Source organism: Prunus avium, chromosome 4 (assembly GCF_965620075.1).
Source record: "Prunus avium chromosome 4, drPruAviu1.hap1.1, whole genome shotgun sequence".
NCBI classification, from domain to species: domain Eukaryota; kingdom Viridiplantae; phylum Streptophyta; class Magnoliopsida; order Rosales; family Rosaceae; genus Prunus; species Prunus avium.
In genome coordinates, this window is record NC_142287.1 from 26,470,323 (window position 1) to 26,491,929 (window position 21,607).

The 21,607-nt window shown below is 38.7% G+C and overlaps 2 protein-coding genes and 1 long non-coding RNA gene across 3 annotated transcripts; all 3 read left to right on the forward strand.

Annotated features, from left to right (window-relative positions):
• Positions 1-20: 20 nt before the first annotated feature.
• On the forward strand, positions 21-13,145 carry LOC110765262 (putative leucine-rich repeat receptor-like serine/threonine-protein kinase At3g14840). Its single transcript, XM_088252396.1, has 16 exons — positions 21-79; positions 233-304; positions 407-478; positions 574-645; positions 735-806; positions 891-962; positions 1,839-1,910; positions 3,129-3,142; positions 4,847-4,990; positions 5,188-5,306; positions 5,434-5,644; positions 5,736-5,775; positions 6,130-6,136; positions 11,910-12,100; positions 12,313-12,463; positions 12,690-13,145. Exons 1-16 carry the CDS (start codon positions 21-23, stop codon positions 13,083-13,085), a joined length of 1,764 nt encoding a protein of 587 aa, XP_088108522.1. The 3' UTR covers positions 13,086-13,145.
• LOC148295121 (uncharacterized) lies at positions 3,160-3,689 on the forward strand. Its single transcript, XR_015835186.1, has 2 exons — positions 3,160-3,431; positions 3,518-3,689. It is a non-coding gene; the product is annotated as an uncharacterized LOC148295121 (long non-coding RNA).
• A 6,276-nt stretch (positions 13,146-19,421) lies between the features above and the next one.
• LOC110774344 (uncharacterized) lies at positions 19,422-20,147 on the forward strand. The gene has a single exon (XM_021978874.1). It carries the CDS (start codon positions 19,422-19,424, stop codon positions 20,145-20,147), a length of 726 nt encoding a protein of 241 aa, XP_021834566.1.
• Positions 20,148-21,607: the final 1,460 nt, after the last annotated feature.

Sequence of the window (21,607 nt, forward strand, 5' to 3'; positions counted from 1 at the left end):
CTTTGTGTAGGGACATCACTATGAATAATTTCTCTGGAGTGCTCCCTCCGCAGCTTGGGAATTTGCCCCTAGAAAGAATGTAAGATTGTCCTATTCCGAATGTTATCGTGAGAAAAGAATATTTGGTTTATTATATGGAATCGCTTTGCTGTAGACAGATGCTGGATATTTTCATCAGAAATCATCGACTTCTTTATCTTTAATATAATTGTTATGTCTCCTTCATGGTTAGGCTTCTTACCTCAAATAATTTTACTGGGGAGTTGCCAGATACATTTGGAAATCTTACCACACTAAAAGACTTGTAAGCTTCTGTTGTTCTTTTTTCTTAAAGGTTTCCTAAGCACCCAAATACCGCATTATAGGATTAATTGATACTGTTTTCCTTTTGCCAATCATTATGCAGCCGGGTGGGTGACAGTCACTTTTCTGGGCAGATACCTGATTTTATAAAGAACTGGACAAATCTTGAGAAACTGTGAGTTGTTGTTGTTGTTGTTGTTGTTGTTATCTTTGCTGCTACTTGATTCTGAATATTATCAGTAATTCAAATGTTATGACTTGTTAAAACAGACTGATTCAGGCTAGTGGTTTGACGGGGCCAATTCCTTCCGGCATTTCTCTTTTGACAAAATTAACTGACTTGTTAGTATGGATTTTGATTTTGTATCTATTTATAAATACAAACAGATTAGCAATATTCTGTATGTTCATTGCTCGATTTTAACATGCAGGAGAATTACTGACTTGAGTGGGCCTGAAGCAACCTTTCCTCCACTTGAGAATATGAAAAGCATGAAGACACTGTGAGTTAATGGTTCCACGACACACAATTTCTGTCTGTAGCAGAAGTCTTTTGCAAACTCATAATTTTAGTGCTTCTGTTACAGGATGTTGAGGAGTTGCAATATTGTTGGACAGCTACCTACATATCTCGGGGACCTGACGAAGTTGAAAACTTTGTTAGTACAAATGTCTTTGTCCCTGTTTCTTTTACTGTCTCCAAATAAATTATCTTCTTTCCAGATGCTATTCTTGTTGTACGAAAACACTTCCAAGACCTTGTCGTTGATGGACTACGCAACAATCACAACACAAGCTACGCAAAGATAAATTGCACACGAAACCACAAGAGTAAACATACACAAGAACACACAAGAATTTATAGAGGTTCGGCGTCATGCCTACGTCCTCTCCGGTAATCCCCGAGAAAATTCACTAGTATGAGAAAAATCCCTTTGGTTAGAATAAAGAACTCCCTTTGATCTCTCTCTCTCTCTCTCTCTCTCTCTAGATCTCTTTTTCTCTCACCCTAGGTTTGTATATCTTGAATCTCTACTAAACCCTAGTCTAAAGTACCTATTTATATAGGCCTTTAGCACAATCATACAAGGAATATAAAACTAAAAAACCTCCAAAAAATAGGCCAAAAACCGACCTATTTTAAAACAGGAAATCGCGACCTGCTCGAGCGCCTGCGCCAAAATGCCTCTGCCGCTCGAGCGCCTACAGGTTCCGCTTGAGCGCTTGCATGCTGGGCTGCTTCCTTCTTTCCTTCGTTTAGTCAAGCCAACTCCAACAATTCTAATAACTCAAGGATTGTTGAATGACATTGAGGATGTTGGAGGGGGCGTATGTTTCCGTATGTACAAAAAGCATGCCGAATTTTTAAGTAATCAGCGTACTCACACACAAGTATACACAAAAGAATATCCTGGCATAGATTTTACACTTACCTGATTCCTGGAGTGATTTTATTATTATTATTATTATTAATTTAAATAACGTTTCTCTCTGGGGGAGCATATCTGAAATGCATTTGTTATTGGTTTGTGCAGAGACCTCAGCTTTAACAAGCTAACCGGAAAAATTCCAAGCAACCTTGATGCTCTAACAAAAGTGGAGTATATGTAAGCAATTTGAATAACAAATCTTGACTTTCTTACAAGAAAACTCAAGCAGACATTCTTCAATGGTTTTGTCACACCCCTGCCCTACAAGCTGGACGTGTTAATCATGCTTACTATATAACTAATGACTCACAAGTTATACTCAAGCAAACAACTGAAAACCAACAAACTAAGTAAACTGCTTGACTAATACCAGTGTGTTTAAGTTGTGTACTCACTAAGAATATGACACATGTCTGAAACAAGCTCAAACATATATGTATTTTTATTTAGAAGCACTGGGAGAATTTAAGTCTATGTGCAGGCCTTTTTTTAATTTATGTACCATTCTAGTAATTCATGCCCTTTTTTATGTATCAATTATGTTTAGATTCTTAACTGGAAACTTGCTGACTGGACCCGTGCCTACTTTTAAGAAAGGAAACGTGTAAGCTTCTCTTCCAAATTCTAATATTTAGTTACTTAGTAAGGAAATTTATGCTGTCTATTACTGGATAAAGCATAGTGCATGCGTTATGACATGACTTTTCATACTCATGAAATAGGCATAAATGAACATTTTCTCATGATCATTGATATTAAAATTGTTGATAGCATTCTTTTTTATGTAAGATTTTGAAGTTTTAAAAGTATCCTAAAATGTGTAAGCTTCTCTTCCAAAGTTTAATCTTTAGTTCTTTAGTAAGGAGATTTATACTGTCTATTACTGGATAAAGCATAGTGCATTAAAGTCATAATGGAGCTTGACATACAATTATACTCATGAAGTAGGCATTAAAAGTATCCTAAATTTTTTCCTAAGTTTAAGAATCCTAAGCTTTTTCAAGGTTTTCCTCATATCTCCAAAACATTTTTTGCATATATTGGTAGACCAGCCATGCTATATGGGACGAAATTGTAGGCACTTAGAAAACAACATGTTCATAAAATGAGTGTGGTGGGAATGAGAATGTCAAGATGGATGTGTGGGAAGACAAGGAAGGATAGGATTCGACATATTCAACAGTGTTTAGTAGATGCATAAGTTGGAGAGATTGACCTAATCAACATAGAAGGTAGTTCCAAGGGAAGAGAGCATCCTGAAATTAAATGATGGCTATGCCCTTGTCTTGGGGTGGACCTTTATCATCTTGGTATACTATATGTTATGAGATGTGGGTAGCTTGACCAAATTCAGTACGAGGAAATTTTAAGGTGAACTTGGCTTAACATGGACAGTTGTGAGAGCTTAGGCAATTATGACTATGAATAGTGAAAGTAGCTAATATTTTTCATCTCATGAAGTTTGGTTGATTGTTTTAATATTGGATTTTCAGAATTAAATCTTGCTAGAATTGATATAAACTATGATTTCAAAACTTCAGTCCAACCATGTTAATACCTACCTCTTGCTCCTCATTTTATTTTCTGTTCTCATACTACATTTGGAAAGGAATTTACATAACAGCCCTTTTTGTGCAGTGATCTTTCATATAATAGCTTCGCCATAGGGGACACAGGTTGTCAATCACAAGGCGGCTCGTAAGAATGTTTTCATTAGCTTGAGTTTACTTTGTTTGTGTCTTGTAGAGCAAACTTAAATTTTCAATTTGTGTTAATTTCTACAGGAACTTGTTTGCAAGCTCTTCAAAGGACAATATTTCGTAAGTTACAAATTAATCCTCTGAAAGCATTCCAACTGAGTATTCTTATTTTTATTTTACAACTTATTTTCATTTATGATGTTATCTTGCTGACTTCTTCTGGATCTTGCTGCATTCTCCTATTAGAAAACCTGTTACGTGTTTGGGAATTTCAAAATGTCCAAAAAGTAAGTTGGGTTTCCACATATTGCTTTCCAAGATATATTTATGTTTGATCTTCTTTTGTTTGGGGTAGTGGGAGATGGCTACTAATCTCCTTTTTCTTTCAGTCATAGCTTGGTATAATAGAAATAATTGCCATAATTGCCTTTTTCTTCTTCTTCTGGGGTTGATGCTTTTTTGTTTTCCTCAGCAATGGCTACTAATCTCCTTTTTCTTTCCGTCATTAGCTTGGTACTTTCTCGGTATAAATTGTGGTGGAAAATCAGTAACTGTACATGAGGAAAAAGATAAAACATTTGATGAGGACACATATCCAGCTGGACCTTCATCATTTTACAAGAGCACAAATTGGGCTTTAAGCAGCACTGGTTACTTTCCTGATGATGACCATACTCAAGACATCTTTATCCAAAATAAAGAATCTAGACTCTCCATGCCCAATCCACAACTGTACACGGAAGCACGCCTTTCTCCCATCTCTCTAACTTATTACACTGTAAAGCTCCATTTTGCAGAGACAGAGTTTGAAAATGGCAAAACATATAAAAGCCTGGGAAGGCGTATATTTGATGTTTACATTCAGGTAAAGGTCAACAGACACTGTTTAGTTCCTGGTTAATTCAAATGTTTATGAATTTCTAGTAATAACATGTAAAAATAGGTTGCAGTCAAGGCTGAAAAAATATACCACATTACGATCATGAAATGTTATGTAACAAAACTAGGATATTGCAGGGGAGACTAGTGCAGAAGGATTTCAATATTGTCGATAAAGCTGGTGGGATTAGTACTGCAGTCATAATGAACTATACTGCTGCTGTAACTAGTGGTACCTTGGAGATCCGTTTCTATTGGGCTGGGAAAGGGACGACCGGTATCCCTCTTAGAGGAGTTTATGGTCCTCTTATATCAGCTATTTCGGCAGATCCTGCAGGTAACTAGTGGTACCTTCTGAGCTTCTTCTAATTACTATTTGTAGACCATTGGGAGCTTCTCATATGTAAATATCATGTTAGGCATTAATATTACAACACAATTAAGAGATCCGGCTTTAGGTAGCTGTTTGAATAATGCACTCTCTTATCTATTACATTCGCATTTACTCTAATAAACCTACTCTTCTTCGGGCAGACTTTGTACCCCCATCTGGTGGAAGTAGCATATCTGTAGGTGCAGTAGTTGGAATTGTGGCTGGAGGAGTCTTCATTATATTACTGATTTTTGGTATTCTTTGGAGGAGAGGCCTCCTAGGACAACAAAATACTTTGGAGGATGGTACGTACAGTTTATGCTGTTATTTTTTATGTACTTTTCGTGTATATTTAGGCTCACTCTGTAAGTTGATATTTATTTAGATATTGAACTTTCTAACGCCTTGATGCTGCTAGAATATATTATACTGTTGAAACCTTTGATGCATAGTCTGCCTAACTATAGATCCAGTTACTTATATGAGTTTGCTTCTTACACAGATTTAAAGGGCGTGGACCTGCAAACTGGTAGATTTAGCTTCAGGCAGCTTAAAGATGCCACAAACAACTTTGACAAAGCCAATAAGATTGGAGAAGGTGGTTTTGGTTCTGTTTACAAGGTATTCTGCGGAGCCAATATTTCTATTTATTTATTGCAGTTGGGCTAACTTGACTAATTGTAAGCATTCTTATTAAAGTTGCTCTGCATTTTATTGAAGGGATTTTGACTTTGTTTCTCAAATGCAGGGCCTTCTATCAGATGGCACCGTAATTGCTGTCAAGCAGCTTTCTTCCAAATCAAAGCAAGGGAATCGTGAATTCTTGAATGAGATAGGCATGATTTCTGCTCTGCAACACCCTCATCTTGTCAAGCTTCACGGATGCTGTATTGAAGGAAATCAACTATTGCTTGTCTATGAGTACATGGAAAATAATAACCTTGCTCGTGCTTTGTTTGGTAAATACTACACTTGTATGCCTAAACTTCATTTGGTTCATGCAGATGGGTATAAGTTATAACTAACTTTGAGTAATTTGACAAATTGAAGGGCCAGAAGAAAGTCAGTTGAAGTTGGATTGGCCAACAAGGCACAAGATCTTGTTGGAAAATTGGCTCGCATAAAGGATACAAACTTTCGGACTAGCGACCGGTCGCCTGCTATTAGCGACCGGTCGTTTCTGGCAGAGTCGAAGTTTGAAGCTAAGATTGACTAGCGACCGGTCGTCAGCTATTTGCGACCGGTCGTTTTCGGCAGAGTCGAAGACTGGAGGATCTGTGCAAAGCGACCGGTCGCTCAGTATTTGCGACCGGTCGCCCAGCACGTGCTGTTTCTGATTTCTCAAGTTTTGGACTCCATTTTCAAGGGCTATCACCTCCTACCTACTTGCAAGGACTCTAGGGGTCACTTCTAAGTCAGAAGAACGTTGGAAATCAGTTGGGAGGTTGCAGGTAGCATTGAAGGACATTGGAAGACTTGTTTCAAGGTGTAGCTACCCTATGGTTCTATATAGGGTGGCTACACAAGTAACCATCATTACATAGCTTGTGGCTGGCCTAACCTGTGGTCTATGTCAGGTTTCAAGGGCAGAACGTGGGAGACAAAGCAAGGGTCTCCTCTCAGGACTAGAGGCTCATGTATTAAAGGAAAGAGTGAGCAAGTCTGAACAAGGGAGAGAGTTAGAGAGAGTTGGAAGAAAAGTAGCTGGAAACTAGTGAATCAAGAAGAGGAGAGAATTCTCAAGTGTATCAAGGTGTTGAGCAAGGGTGTGAGAGAAACAGATTGTGAGGGTAGTGTTCTAAGGGGGTTTCCATTTGTAAACCAAAGTTGTAACCTATCTTCATTAGTGAAATTTCTCAAGGGGATCACCAAAGAGGATGTAGGCAAATTGCTGAACCTCTATAAACACTTGTGTCTTTAGTGCTTGATTATTTTCTGTGTGTGTGTGTAAGATTCATCCATCATTGAGTCTTGTCCAAAGTCCATCAACAACAAGGTCTAAAGGGGAGTGAGTTGGTTCTAATTCACAACAAGTGGTATCAGAGCTGTGTTGGCAGCTGTGCTAGTTCTTCTTTTGGAGTGCTAGTGTGTTGAAGATGGCAAGTGACAAGGAAGTTGAGAGTGGTGGCAGCTCACAGCAGCTGAAGCAACCACAAGCAACAAGCATGAAGGTGGAGTTAAAGCCTTTCACAGGGAAGGAGAACTTCACACTTTGGCAACGAAGGATGAAGTCAGCTCTTACACAACAAAATCTCCATGTTGTGTTAGTTGGCAAGGAAAAGAAGCCAACTAGCATGACAGATGATGAATGGAGTGTTCTTGACGAGTTAGCTAGAGGAGCCATCGAAAACTACCTCTCCGATGAGGTGCTCATCAACGTGATGAAGGATACAGCGAAGCAAACATGGGAGAAGCTCGAAGAGATGTTTGCAGGGAAGTCGTTGTCCAACAAACTCTTCCTCAAGGAAGAACTCCTAAATCTGAAAATGGAGGAGGGAGGTAATCTAATGGAACATTTAAGTAGTTTCAATAGATGTGTTGCTGACTTGCAAAGAATGGAAGTTAATTATAGTACGGAGGATAAGGCTCTTATGTTGTTGACATCCTTACCTCCGTCCTATAAGCACTTCCGAACCACTCTTATGTTCGGGAAGGTTACTCTGTATTTTGAGCCTGTGGTGCAAGACATCATGACACACCATAGGATGGCTCAACGTTCGGGAGAAAACTCTCAAGGCGAAGGTCTAGTTGCAAAGACCGGAGAGAGAGGCCGTTCAAAGAAGCGTGAAGGCAAGAAAGGCAACAGAGGAAGGTCCAAATCCAAGGCAAAAGAAGGTTGTTTCGAATGTGGGTCAAAGGAGCATTGGAAAAAGAATTGCCCCATATGGAAGGAGAAGAAGAACAAAGGAAAGAATGCAGCAAACACAGCTGAGGAAGTCACAGAAAGTGATGGTGAGCTTTTATGTGTTAATAGCAATGTTAAAACTAATGCATTTGCTAATTCTTCAAGGTGTTCCTCTTCCGATTGGATTTTGGATTCCGGATGCTCATATCATATGTGCTCAAACAAGGAGTGGTTTGATACATATGAGAAAGAAGAAGGTGGTGAAGTTATGATGGGGGATGGCTCAATTTGTGGAGTCAAAGGCATAGGTTCAATCAAGGTGAAGATGCATGATGGGGCTGTTAGGACGCTTGGAATGGTAAGATACATTCCAAAATTGCGTAAGAATCTCATTTCCCTTGGAACTCTTGATAAGAATGGTTATTCATTTAGAGCTAATGGAGGGAAACTCATAATCTCAAAAGGTTCACTTGTGGTTATGAAAGGGGAGGTTCAACCTAATTGTCTATATAGATTGTGTGGTACAACAATTACAGGTGGAGCAACCGTATCCACAAGCAAGGACTCGGAGGATGAAACTCAGCTTTGGCATTTGAGGCTAGGGCACATGAGTGAGAGGGGCATGCTGGAACTACACAACAGAAAGTTGTTGAAAGGTGTTCAAAGTTGCAAGCTTGAGTTCTGCAAATCATGTACCATGGGAAAGCAATCAAAGGTAGCTTTCAAGCAACGAAACAAAGAGGAGGGAAGCACGAGTGTGCTAGATTATATTCACACGGATGTATGGGGGCCATCACCGGTTAAATCAAAAGGTGGAGCTCGCTACTTTGTGACTTTCTTGGATGATTTTTCCAGGAAGGTTTGGGTCTACTTCATGAAGGAGAAATCTGAGGTCTTCACCAAATTCAAAGAGTGGAAGGCGGAAGTGGAGAACCTAACCGGAAGAAAAATCAAGATTCTAAGGAGTGACAATGGTGGTGAATATAAAGACAGCAAGTTCCTTGAGTTTTGTAGAAATGAAGGCATCAAGAGGCACTTCACCGTGAAGAAAACGCCCCAACAAAATGGAGCTGCGGAAAGGATGAATAGAACTCTCATGGAGCGTGAGAGATGTATAAGGATTCATGCGGGACTGCCCGAATCATTTTGGGCGGAGTCGGTTAACCACGCTGCCTATTTGGTTAATCGATCGCCTTCAAGAAATCTTGAGTTCAAATGTGCAGAGGAGGTATGGTCTAATAAGTCAATTGATTATACTAATCTTAAGGTGTTTGGATGCAGTGCATACGCACTTATTCCTAGTGATGAAAGATCCAAGTTGAAGCCAAAGTCTCTTGAATGCATTTTCATCGGATTTGAGAGCGGTGTGAAGGGTTTCAAGCTATGGGATCCGGTGAACCACAAGAAGATACTAAGCAGGGATGTAGTGTTTGATGAGAAGACCATGCCTATGAACAAAGTCAAGAATTCAGAGGCAAATGAGGATGTTGTTGAGAGGGAAACAACCATTGAAGTTCCACTCAAGAAGGTGTTTAGGGATACTTCACAAGAGCAGCCAACTGAAGACGTTCAGGAGGAGGTGGAGTCCGACATTGAGGAGGAAGATGCTGGGCAACAACAACAACAAACTCAAGAGGAAGAAGAGGCTCAAGAACAGGTGGAGCCATCATCTATAGCTCGGTCCAGGCCCAAGAGAACCATCAAACCACCTCAAAGGTTTGGATGGGACAAGGATGCAGTTCACTATGCTTTGAATGCTAGTGAAGAAGAACCAACCACGTTCCAAGAGGCTGTTGAGAACAAGGAACGAGAAAGTTGGATGGAAGCTATGATGCAAGAGATGGAATCTCTACACCAAAACTCAGTTTGGGAGTTAGTTCCTAAACCCAAAGGTCGAAAGGTTATTGGCTGCAAATGGGTGTTTAGGAAGAAAGAAGATATGCATGAGAAGGGAGCCACCATATTCAAAGCTCGATTGGTGGCTAAAGGATACTTGCAAAATGAGGGAGTTGATTATGATGAAATTTTCTCTCCGGTGGTGAAACATACTTCTATACGGCTGCTACTCTCCTTAGTAGCTCAAGAGAACATGGAGGTGGAACAAATGGATGTGAAGACTGCTTTTCTCCATGGTGACTTGGAGGAAGACATCTACATGAGCCAACCTCAAGGGTTCATTGAAGCAAGCAAGGAAAATCTGGTTTGTAGGTTGAAGAAGTCTTTGTATGGGCTGAAGCAATCTCCAAGACAGTGGAACAAGTGCTTCGATTCTTTCATGATGAAGATTGGGTATAGAAGATGTGAATCAGATTGCTGCGTATACACTCATGCATTCAAGGATGGTAATTTCATCCTTTTGCTTCTTTATGTTGATGACATGCTAATTGCATGTAAAGACATGTCAAAAATCCAGGAATTGAAGACATTGCTTGGAAGGGAGTTTGACATGAAGGATCTTGGTTCTGCACAAAAGATCCTAGGTATGGAGATAAGGAGAGACAGAAATGGAGGCAAGCTATGGCTGTCACAAAGTAAGTACATTTCCAAAGTACTAGAAAAGTTCAATATGATGGATTGCAAGCCGGTGTCTACTCCTTTGGCGGAGCATTTTAAATTAAGTGCGCAGGATTGTCCTTCTACGGATGAAGAGAAAGAAGAAATGAGCAAAGTTCCATATGCAAGCTTGGTAGGGTGTCTAATGTATGCAATGGTGTGCACACGCCCCGACTTAGCCCAAGCCGTAAGTGTTGTGTCAAGATACATGGCGAATCCGGGCAAACAACATTGGACAGCAGCGAAGTGGATTCTCAGGTACTTGAAAGGCACCAAGAGGATTGGGATATTGTTTGAAAGACAACAAGGAAAAGCATGTGTGTCGGGCTACGTGGATTCTGATTATGCAGGAGATTTAGACAAGAGGAGATCCACCACAGGATATGTCTTCATTTGTGGTGGAGGACCGATTAGTTGGAGAGCGGTGTTACAATCGGTTAGTGCCTTGTCTACTACAGAAGCGGAGTATATGGCGCTAACGGAAGCTTCAAAGGAAGCGGTGTGGCTAAAGAGATTGGCAAAGGAATTCGGGTTTGCCCAAGACTTGGTGGTGATACAAAGTGATAGTCAAAGTGCTATACACTTAGTGAAGAATCAAGCATTCCACGGAAGATCAAAACACATTGATGTTCGGTACCACCGGATAAGAGATTGGGTGAACGATGGAGACATCATGGTAAGGAAGGTTCATACAAATGAGAACGCTTCAGATTGTCTAACGAAGCCAGTCACAACAGCAAAGTTCAAGCATTGTTTGAACTTGCTCAATCTTGTTACATGCTAAAGATTGAGGAGGAGTTCTTGAGAGTTATCAGGACGACTCTCAAAGACATTACAGATGTTCTGGAAGGCAATAATGTCCACAAGAAGCTTTAGGCTCACCAAGGTGGAGATTGTTGGAAAATTGGCTCGCATAAAGGATACAAACTTTCGGACTAGCGACCGGTCGCCTGCTATTAGCGACCGGTCGTTTCTGGCAGAGTCGAAGTCTGAAGCTAAGATTGACTAGCGACCGGTCGTCAGCTATTTGCGACCGGTCGTTTTCGGCAGAGTCGAAGACTGGAGGATCTGTGCAAAGCGACCGGTCGCTCAGTATTTGCGACCGGTCGCCCAGCACGTGTTGTTTCTGATTTCTCGAGTTTTGGACTCCATTTTCAAGGGCTATCGCCTCCTACCTACTTGCAAGGACTCTAGGGGTCACTTCTAAGTCAGAAGAACGTTGGAAATCAGTTGGGAGGTTGCAGGTAGCATTGAAGGACATTGGAAGACTTGTTTCAAGGTGTAGCTACCCTATGGTTCTATATAGGGTGGCTACACAAGTAACCATCATTACATAGCTTGTGGCTGGCCTAACCTGTGGTCTATGTCAGGTTTCAAGGGCAGAACGTGGGAGACAAAGCAAGGGTCTCCTCTCAGGACTAGAGGCTCATGTATTAAAGGAAAGAGTGAGCAAGTCTGAACAAGGGAGAGAGTTAGAGAGAGTTGGAAGAAAAGTAGCTGGAAACTAGTGAGTCAAGAAGAGGAGAGAATTCTCAAGTGTATCAAGGTGTTGAGCAAGGGTGTGAGAGAAACAGATTGTGAGGGTAGTGTTCTAAGGGGGTTTCCATTTGTAAACCAAAGTTGTAACCTATCTTCATTAGTGAAATTTCTCAAGGGGATCACCAAAGAGGATGTAGGCAAATTGCTGAACCTCTATAAACACTTGTGTCTTTAGTGCTTGATTATTTTCTGTGTGTGTGTGTAAGATTCATCCATCATTGAGTCTTGTCCAAAGTCCATCAACAACAAGGTCTAAAGGGGAGTGAGTTGGTTCTAATTCACAACAGATCTGTGTTGGTATAGCGAGAGGTTTGGCTTACCTCCACGAGGAATCAAGATTGAAGGTCGTTCATAGAGACATCAAGGCTACTAATGTGCTTCTTGATAAAAATCTTACCCCAAAGATATCTGACTTTGGATTGGCCAAGCTTGATGAAGAGGACAATACACACATTAGCACCCGTATTGCTGGAACTTAGTGAGTCCCTGTGCTATTTTTTTTCTTCTTATACTTTTATTTTGATTTCTTCCACCCCGACGATGGGTCCATAGAAATAGGAAATAGATGGAGGTTTCTCTACCTTATATAAGTTTCAAACTTAACTAGATCTGTACTGTTAAAGAAACTTTGTAGTATTTTTAGTATTTCGCTAAGCTAAATATGGGGAAATGATGAGCGATTTTTTGCAGTGGATATATGGCGCCTGAATATGCAATGCGGGGTTATCTGACTGATAAAGCAGATGTTTATAGCTATGGAATTCTTGTATTGGAAATTGTTAGTGGGAGGAACAACACCACTTACAGAGCAAAGGAAAAAAGCTTTTATCTTCTTGATTGGGTAACATGATTCTACTGCTTCCTTATTTAAAGTTAAATTTAATCTGATACTGTTGATCTCTATTCTATGTTTGTGGCTGAGAGAAAGTGACTGATACTGCAATAGTTTTAATGATGATCCAAAATCAAGTCTGGCTTCATTTGACATTATCTTTCTCTGACAATATATGTAAGATCAGTGAAATTATTTGTAAAGACAAATTATTTCTGACAATATATGTTTCTAGGCACAACTACTAAAAGGGCAAGGGAATTTGATGGCCCTAGTGGATCCAAGGTTGGGCTCAGACTTCAACAAAGAAGAGATGATGCTTACAATCAATGTGGCTCTCCTCTGCTGCAATGTCACTTCAACAGTTAGGCCTACCATGTCTTCAGTTGTGAGCATGCTTGAAGGCAGGGCTGCTGTTCAGGAATTGGTCTCAGATCCAAACGCCTCAACTAATGAGATCGAAGCAATGAGGAAACATTTTGAATCCAGTTCCGGAAGGAAAACCGGTGAGAGCCAGACACAAACCGCGTCAACTGAAGGGCCTTGGACTGGTTCATCTACTTCTGCTCATGATCTCTATCCAGTCAATCCTGATTCAACTTACTTGGACAACAGAAATGAGAGAAACTGAGCAAACTGTCTTGACTCTCAAACATTTATGTTCATATATCATCTCTACTCCCTCCCTTTATGTTCATATATCATCTCTACTCCCTCTCTATATACACACGCATATATATATTTTTTGTTTGGCTGAAAGAATAATATAGATGTTTCTACAGCATGGTAATTTTAAATTATGAATCCCTTGGATCAACTTTGATACAGCACAGAAGCTGGTATATTATATCTTTTGAAAGAGAATGGTGGAAAATCAGCATTCTGCTAAAAACAATGTGGCTTTGAACTTGTCATGCAATATCAATATGAGTGTTGGAAGGCATGAACTAGCAGATTTGGCTTAGACAGCTAAAGGAGATACGATGAAGTCATCTTTGGTAGCCCTTCCAATGAGCCAACGACCCCAAGTGGACAATAGGCCTTTTTCTGTAACATTTTGCGTCTCTTCAGAATTCTAAATTCTAAGTTGTACAGCCAATAGTAGGGCAATAATGCTAAAAGGAGCATTTGTTAACTAATTTAGAATTGAACCCTTTTGGTAAAGGCCTGACAAGGATAAATTGAACTAATTCTTTTAGCCAAATCAGTTCCAACCCATTTGTGATCTTAATTTTTTTTGTTTTGAAACGTCATTTGTGATCCCAATTAATGCAGATGGTGCAACCTATATGTGCATGCAGAATGATTTACATACGCAACCATAGTGATGGATTCATGAACTTTTTTTTCGTGAGGGAAAAAATACAATCAACTGCTAGATACTCTACCAAACACCTTATTTCCATGTTACCAAAAATATCAATGGATAGAATTTTTTGGCTAGATTAATACTCACCCTAACATGAATCTTTCGGTATCTAACCTTCTTAAAATCACATTGTCTTTGGTACTTGTTTTGGTGATGAAGCTATTATTTATTCTCACCAAATTCATATGAACTCTTTTTTTGAGTTATTTACACTAACACCCCTGAGGTTTTCGGTGTTTTCACAAAACCCCATGAGGAGGTTTCATATTGTTTTTTTTTTTTGGTAAATACCACGAGGTGTCCCCACACTCAAAGGGTGGGATTAATCCTCGCTCCGAGTTCGGCTTGCCCCTAGCCACAAAGTGTTTCCAACAGGTTTCGAACTCTTGCCATTGAGGCACTAGGTAGCTTGTTTATAATATCTTATGGAGTTCTTGGATATTATTTTGATAATTGAAATTATGAAATAGATGAGTATGGGATACTTGATTTGGGGGGCTGTGAAAGCGAGCCTTGGGCTCGACTATGATTATTAAGGAGTGGGTGGACATTGTTGTTAAGTATATTTCGTTTTTTCCAATTATGGAATTTTGAGCATTTTGAGTTTTGATTGAAAATTTATTTAATATGGGTTATTGAGGATATGGGATCTCTAAAGGCTACTATTTATCATTTATTCATATTATTATGATTATTATTAAAGTATATGGAGTGGGTGACATCGGGTTATTTAAGAAAGTCCATCGCTGTAATCGTGAAATATAGTAACTTATGTTAATTTAGTGTAAACAAGTTCTGATTTCTATTTGATTTGTTGTTGGGTCTTTATGGAATATATGCTTGAGAGTTTATTTCCTATAATGTGGATGAATTTTTGGGAAGATCGAATTAAGGAAGGGAATATTATCTTATAATATTTATATAAGAGTTACGAACTCCACCATCATATGTACCTCCCCTTGGATACCGATACTTGGAAATAGTGGATATGGATACTTGGATACATGGAAATGGATATTTGGATATGTTGGAACCCGAGGCATCCTTAACGGGGTGTCGCTGTAGACCCTTGATTGGGTAGTCTGTGCGCGTAGGACTTGTCACAGGCGTACGAGTATTGAGGATTCGATCGTACGTGCTGGCTGAGAGTTAGTCCCCCGGTTGGACGGCTCATTCCCTGGCCACTTGGGTGTAGAGGATTCCTCCATGTGATTTAGTTAAACAATCCCCGGATTGGATTGTTGTCCCCTAGTACATGATGATGGTGAGAGGTGGGTGTATATATATATATATATATATATATATATATATATATATATATATATATATATATGTGTGTGTGTGTGTGTGTGTACATTTATTCATTTATAGGCAAACATCTGTGTAATATTGCCCTAACTCCTTCACGACATTTACATAACCTTAACCAAACTGCATTGAATTGGGATTGGAAGACTGCATATGTGAACAATGACTGATGGCTTTTTAAAGTGTATTACATTATTGCAAAGTGATATGTCATGATTTATCCACGCCACCATTCCACATATCAGATCCCAATCTTTAAGACGTTCACCATGCCTTAACTTAATCGCAATGGGTTGCATCTTAATAAGGTAATTTTGTAAGGGAAATAGGCGGCTATGCCCTCGCCTCCAATGTTTTATTCAACCATGCCCTCTTTATAGAAACACATGCGATATACATGCAGTAAACAATCAATAAACCTTCAGTAAACCGTCAATAAACTTTCAATAAAACTTCAATAAACCTTTCCCATCTGCAATGCTATAAAAACTTCCTATTGGTTCCGTACCGCCCATCGGGTTTGAATCCCTCTCTCCTTTATAATCGGTTAATAAATTCGTTGATTTTCTTTATTTTATTGGTCTTGGGCAGCTCAGTAGCATAAAAGTAATGTATATTGGTGCATCTATATTGCTTGTCTATTGCGTCTATATTGCTTGTCTATTGCGTGCATAGCGTACATTTATTGCCTGTGTATTGATTGTTTATTGCTTACCCGCAATAGACATGTGCAGTCTATACGCAATAGTGTTAAGCTCATAATTTCATACATATACATGCCCTATTTACTTACTTCTTTTGCTTAGTTTCTTAGATTTCTAAGTTATTTGCCTCCCTTTGTGTGTTTTGTAGGCAAATAGAGCAAGAGAGCATAATTCATGCAATTCAAGCATGTTAAGGCCTAATTTGGATGAATGGATGAAGAGCTTAAAAGACAAACTCATTTTGGCTACAGCCCCCTGCCAGTCCAGTTCCGTAGGTCATATTGCAAGCTTTGTTTCAGCAACCTACACAGATCGGATGAGGCAGAATTCTTCATGAAAGTTGTTCCAATGGGTGTGTACTATAACATATCCAAAATTCAGCCCCATTGGATAAATCTGGAGTCCGTTACCTAGCAAACACAGAACCATGCTCAGGATGGATCTTATCAGCGCGGAAAATGAGTTAGCAATTTGTTTCGGCCTTAACTTCTTCCTCCGACCTTGGATTGGCCCAAATAACATATGGCTGGAAAGAAGACATTCTGAACTTCAATTTCAAGTGCTTAAAGTCTTAATTTGATTAAGAGAAGCCCAAGTTGTAAGCCCTTGAAGTTGCTGGTCATGCTGACCTCAGCATGTGCTGGTTGGATGCTTGGTCATGGTGAGCTAGGTATGAGCTATCATTTCTGGTTGGAAGCTTGGTCATGGTGACATGAAGATGAGCTAGGGCTGCTGGTGGGATCTATTGGTGAAGTGCATCAACCAATTCAAGATTTTCTAATACAAGTGCATCACCCAATTTAGATTTTCTAATACAAGTGCATCAACCATTTCAGATTTTATAAAACAAGTGTTGTATGCATTAGCCATATTGAATTCAGATTTTCACTTCCCCTAGGCCTATAAATAGGGAAGTTCTCTAAGCTTGTAAACACACCCCAAGGGGGGGAGCTCTCAAACACTTCTCTAGAGCTCCCTTCCTTTCTCTCCCTCAAATTCTCTTAGTTTTGCTTTCTAGTTCTCAATTCTAGCTTTCTTTAATGTTTTCTTAGTTGTAATTTATTTTTCTTGTAATGTACATTCTTTCTTAAGTATTCAAGTTTAATTAGTTTCCAAGTTTCAATTATGGTTTTTGTTCTTATTCATTATGCTTATAAGTTAATATGCTAGTTTGAATGATTGATCACCATTTAGGCTTGCATGTTAGCTATCTTGGTTTGAATTAAGAGTATACACCATGCTTTAATTCGAATTGAAATATGAATAGGAAGAGTATGTATGGACATTCGACAACAGGGATTAGATACATGCTTGGTTGTTTAAAATGTTCTTCTATGCTTAATGGGTTCATAATGCTTAATTTTAGGTTAGACAACAAATGATCAAATTAGGGAATTAGGAACACAAGGTTATGACCACACACCATGGCTTAATCATACTTTAGCTAGAATCAATCCATTAATCTAAATTGAACTTGGGAACTTATTTGCTTGAGTTACTTTCTTATTTTCTTCCTTCTTTCATGTTCTTTGTTTTTGTTTCTGTTTTGTGTAGGAAAACTGAATTGGATCATTCAATCACCAATCCCTGTGGAATCGACCTCGCACTTACATACGCTAAACTACCAACGGCTCGTGCACTTGCGAGTATCACAAGTTGAGGATGCAGCTTAATCCATTTTGGTGCAGCTGAATCTACACAACAAATAGACATGCAATATACATCAGTCCCTAATTTCACCATCCATAAGGGAGTCGTATCGAATAGGAAATTCTACTTAACAGTTGTTCTTCCTACTAATAAACAATCAATAAACCTTCAATAAACATTCAATATCGGACAATAACATGCGAAATACATGCAGTAAACAATCAATAAACCTTCAATAAACATCAAATATCCGAGCAATAACATGCGATACACATGCAGTAAACAATCAATAAACCTTCAATAAACATCCAATATCCGAGCAATAACATGCGATATACATACAGTAAACAATCAATAAACCTTCAATAAACATCCAATATCCGCGCAATAACATGCGATATACATGCAGTAAACAATGAATAAACCTTCAGTATACGCAAATAAACAATCTATATACAACGAATAATTATGCAATTGTAAAAAAATGTATTGTCTTATTATTGCATTGTATTGGCCCTGTATTGTGATTTTATCGTCTTCGTATGAATTTATTTTTTAAAAGTCGGTCTTGAAAAGTTGTTGCTGGGTTTGAGACAAATAAATGCTTTTGTTTCAAACAATAATTTAAACTCAATGCCAATCCACCTATTTCAAGAACAAAAATTACAAAATGGGTTTGAAAACTCATTGGTGGTGCGTGCAACATGTCTTTTTGGGGAGAACTTTTACAATCCTTGAAACTGTGCACTTAATTGGTCATTAAAAGAACAAATAATATGAAAATTGATAAAAGTAATAAAACTAATACCAAGTCCTTAATGGACTTCAGCATGTTCAGCACCGTAGCATCATACGTGTCATCTGGCTGTTTTGCTTGAGCGGAGGTTACATCAACCCATTCAAATCCATTGCAACTCGTGGCTCCCTAATTGCAGGCATCATATATGCAAAATAATTGTGTCAGAGTTAGACCAAGGTTTTTTTCACCCACATACATATTCTGGAAATGAAAACTTACATAGGAGGTTAGGCACTTCCAAAATGGCTTCCCTCGATTTTTATCTGATTTTGAAACCCGAAGCACCATTGCAGCTCCACAGTACTGACACCTCTTTGTTTGAGCGGGAGATGAAGACGAAGACATGTTGAATCTTCTCACTTGTACCTCCTCACTCAGATCTTCTCACTGAAACCTCTTCGGACTCATACCTTCTCACTCATAACCCTAAACTTCTCACTCAACTCTCTCTCATCTCTGCCCAAATTGAATTATATCCTTCATTTTTGTGTGTGGGTCGGTTGGTCATGATTTGGACACCTGTACCGTCAGAATTGTGGCACCATTTACCCCAAAAAGCACTATAATATTTCACTACCAAATTTTAATCTGAAAATTGAGGGGACACTACTTTAAATATCTTATTTTAATTAAATTTCATTAAGGCAACTAGTTGGCTAAGAATCCATCAGATTATAATAACATTACTAGGGTTAGTTTGGTGTGGGAAAATGAAAAAGTATCTGATGGGACCTTCTGTGGCTAGTCAGTAATCCGTCACGTTTGTTTCAATGACATCAAAATGGCGGGAAAATCCTAAAAATGGCTATGCAAATCGCAAATAGGTTATTAATTTACTTTTTGACTGTCTGACACCAGAAGCACCATTTCGATGACGTTTTCCCTCTCTTCTGTTTAGTTTTAGGGTGTTGGTTCAGTTTCTTTAAAAAGGGTCAACTTGGAAAAACAAAAACCTCAAGTGGAAACACATTTTCAAAACAGTACAACAAACAGAGGGTAAAAGAAAACCAAAACCCCATATCTTCTCATTCATCCCCTCTTCCACTCCTTAAATCATTCCATTCCCAAAACATTTCAATGAATTCCAAACATTTCACTACAGTCGGAGGAAAGAGAAGGAAGCATCTCCATTTGGATATGCCCCAAGCCTTCATCCCGGAGTTAGCTTGGTATAAAGTGATGTTATACGTGGCAAGCCAATCATCGGAAGATCTCTTCCGTATGACATCTGTCTGCCCATTATTCCACAAGTTGGCAAACACTCCACAAGTGTGGAACACCATTTCAATGGCAAAGTACCTAGACCATCCTAGCTGGTACCATGCTAATCCTGCGGTCCAACTTTTCTTGCAACAATGCAGGGCTTGCGAGAACCCTGAGTCGATATTTAGAGAAGCGTTTGAAGTGTTTTTCATGCAGGGTAACGTGGAAGCGTTGTATGGGATGCACATTGCAGCCACGGCAGGCCATATGGAAGCTGCATATCTAGTTGGACTACTTGGCATGTCTGGAATTGGTCAGTCAAAAGAAGATGCATTAGAATTTTTGTGTTCTTTGAATCAACGTAACAACATTGATATGAAAGGAACCAGGGATGCTTTGAGACGAAGATTAAGCCGAGTTTTCTCTATTGTAAGACATATCGTAGATATGTTTTACTATGGGAAGATTAAGTTCAATCACTGCAGCGCTTGTAACAACAACGAATGGTGTTTTGTTATTGATGGCTGGCCTATTGAAGCAAAGATAAATCCTTCCTTCTGGACTTGTTGCAATCGATGCAAATGGCACCGTGAGAGTGTTTTTTGGTTCAAGGTGATGCGTGTGTATGTTGTGTCAGGGAATCCATACCCTTATAATTAGTTGTAGTATGTTTTTATGGTTTTTATGCATTGTGGACTTGCTTCTCTTCAGTTCTAGGTTGGCTGCCTACGTTGGCCAAATGTTGCTTCTCTTCAGTTCTATATTTGTATACTTGAATGCTTACTGACATCATAGACGAGTAATATGACATGTTACTGACACATATACTTTGCCCAACTGCAATCTTAATATTTGGTGAACGAAAAGGCGTGCATGGTTGGGTTCACTGTCTTTTCACCAGTGCTTGGGAAAGACATTTTCCCACTTATCATATCCTAAACGATTTGGTTACACGTTTTTTAAGCAAAACTTGGACATTGAGTGTTGTTGAATAATTTTTTTCTGATGTTATACAATGGTTGGCATGTATTTTTTTCATTTACTTTTTCAAAACATCCCTTAACCATAATAAAAATTAGAAATTAACAAATTGAAGAACAGAGAAACTAATTGGCACCTGAAATGGTCTTTTCGCACGGCAAGATTACCAAAAAAAATTTAGGGTAAACAAAATTAATAAATATAGAAGGTAAAAAGTAATATAATACTAATTTAGGGAAAATAACAATATAATAATAATTTAGCGTAACCACGAAACGGGGAATTCAGTAAGAAAGATTACTCCGGCCTCCTTGTGACGTTATAAAACTAGGGGAACCTATAAATCATCCGTTTCGCAATGAAAAAATCCAAAATGTTTTAGATAACTCACTTTCCTCTTAACCCAAGTATATATGTTTGTTCACTTTAACAAGTATATTTCCTTAATATTCATTATATAATTTGTAATAAGACAATAATTAGTTTCCTTTCATATATAAGGATGTAAAATTAGCTGTTTTTGTTTTGTTATAATAATGTACATATATAATAATTGCACACTGCTTTGAAGCCATCATTGCAACTGCGCCTAGAGCTTTGAACACGTCAGAGGTATTCAATAAGTCGTCCATATGCAACTGCGTCTAGAGTTATGAACACGTCACAGGTATTCAATAAGTAGTCCATCGGGAACCAGTACAAAATCTCTATCATGTCCAATCACATAAAATAATGCCATACTTATTTTGAAAAACCTCACACCAGTCAAGCAATTTTAAAATATTAGTGAATATTTGTCCTAGTCTATTGTTCGGTTAATTTTTACACATGATTTTTCATGTTATTCACCCACTATTTTGAGTTAGTTCTTGACATTTTATAGCTTTTTACTTCCTTTTTGTGTTTTCTTAGATTTTACCTTGGTTAGAATGAAAATGAGCTAAAAGTGCATTATTGGTTATAAATTCTGATTTTGTTCATTTTCGTAGATCAACTTCTTGGCCTTGGATCAACATGCTCTGGTGCTCGGATGAGGTCATGATCTTCATGAGACTTGTTCCAATGGATGTTAACTACAACATATCCAAATTTGAGCTCCATTGGACAAGTATTGCCTATCCAACCAATCCAGCATGTCA

Bases quoted from the DNA above. Each gene is read 5' to 3' on its own strand.
- LOC110765262 (XM_088252396.1), top strand. From the start codon at position 21: ATGAATAATTTCTCTGGAGTGCTCCCTCCGCAGCTTGGGAATTTGCCC. The intron at 5,307-5,433 runs GTATTCTGCGGA...TCTCAAATGCAG, and splicing joins GTTTTGGTTCTGTTTACAAG to GGCCTTCTATCAGATGGCAC. The intron at 12,464-12,689 runs GTAACATGATTC...ATATGTTTCTAG, and splicing joins GCTTTTATCTTCTTGATTGG to GCACAACTACTAAAAGGGCA.
- LOC110774344 (XM_021978874.1), top strand. From the start codon at position 19,422: ATGCCCCAAGCCTTCATCCCGGAGTTAGCTTGGTATAAAGTGATGTTA.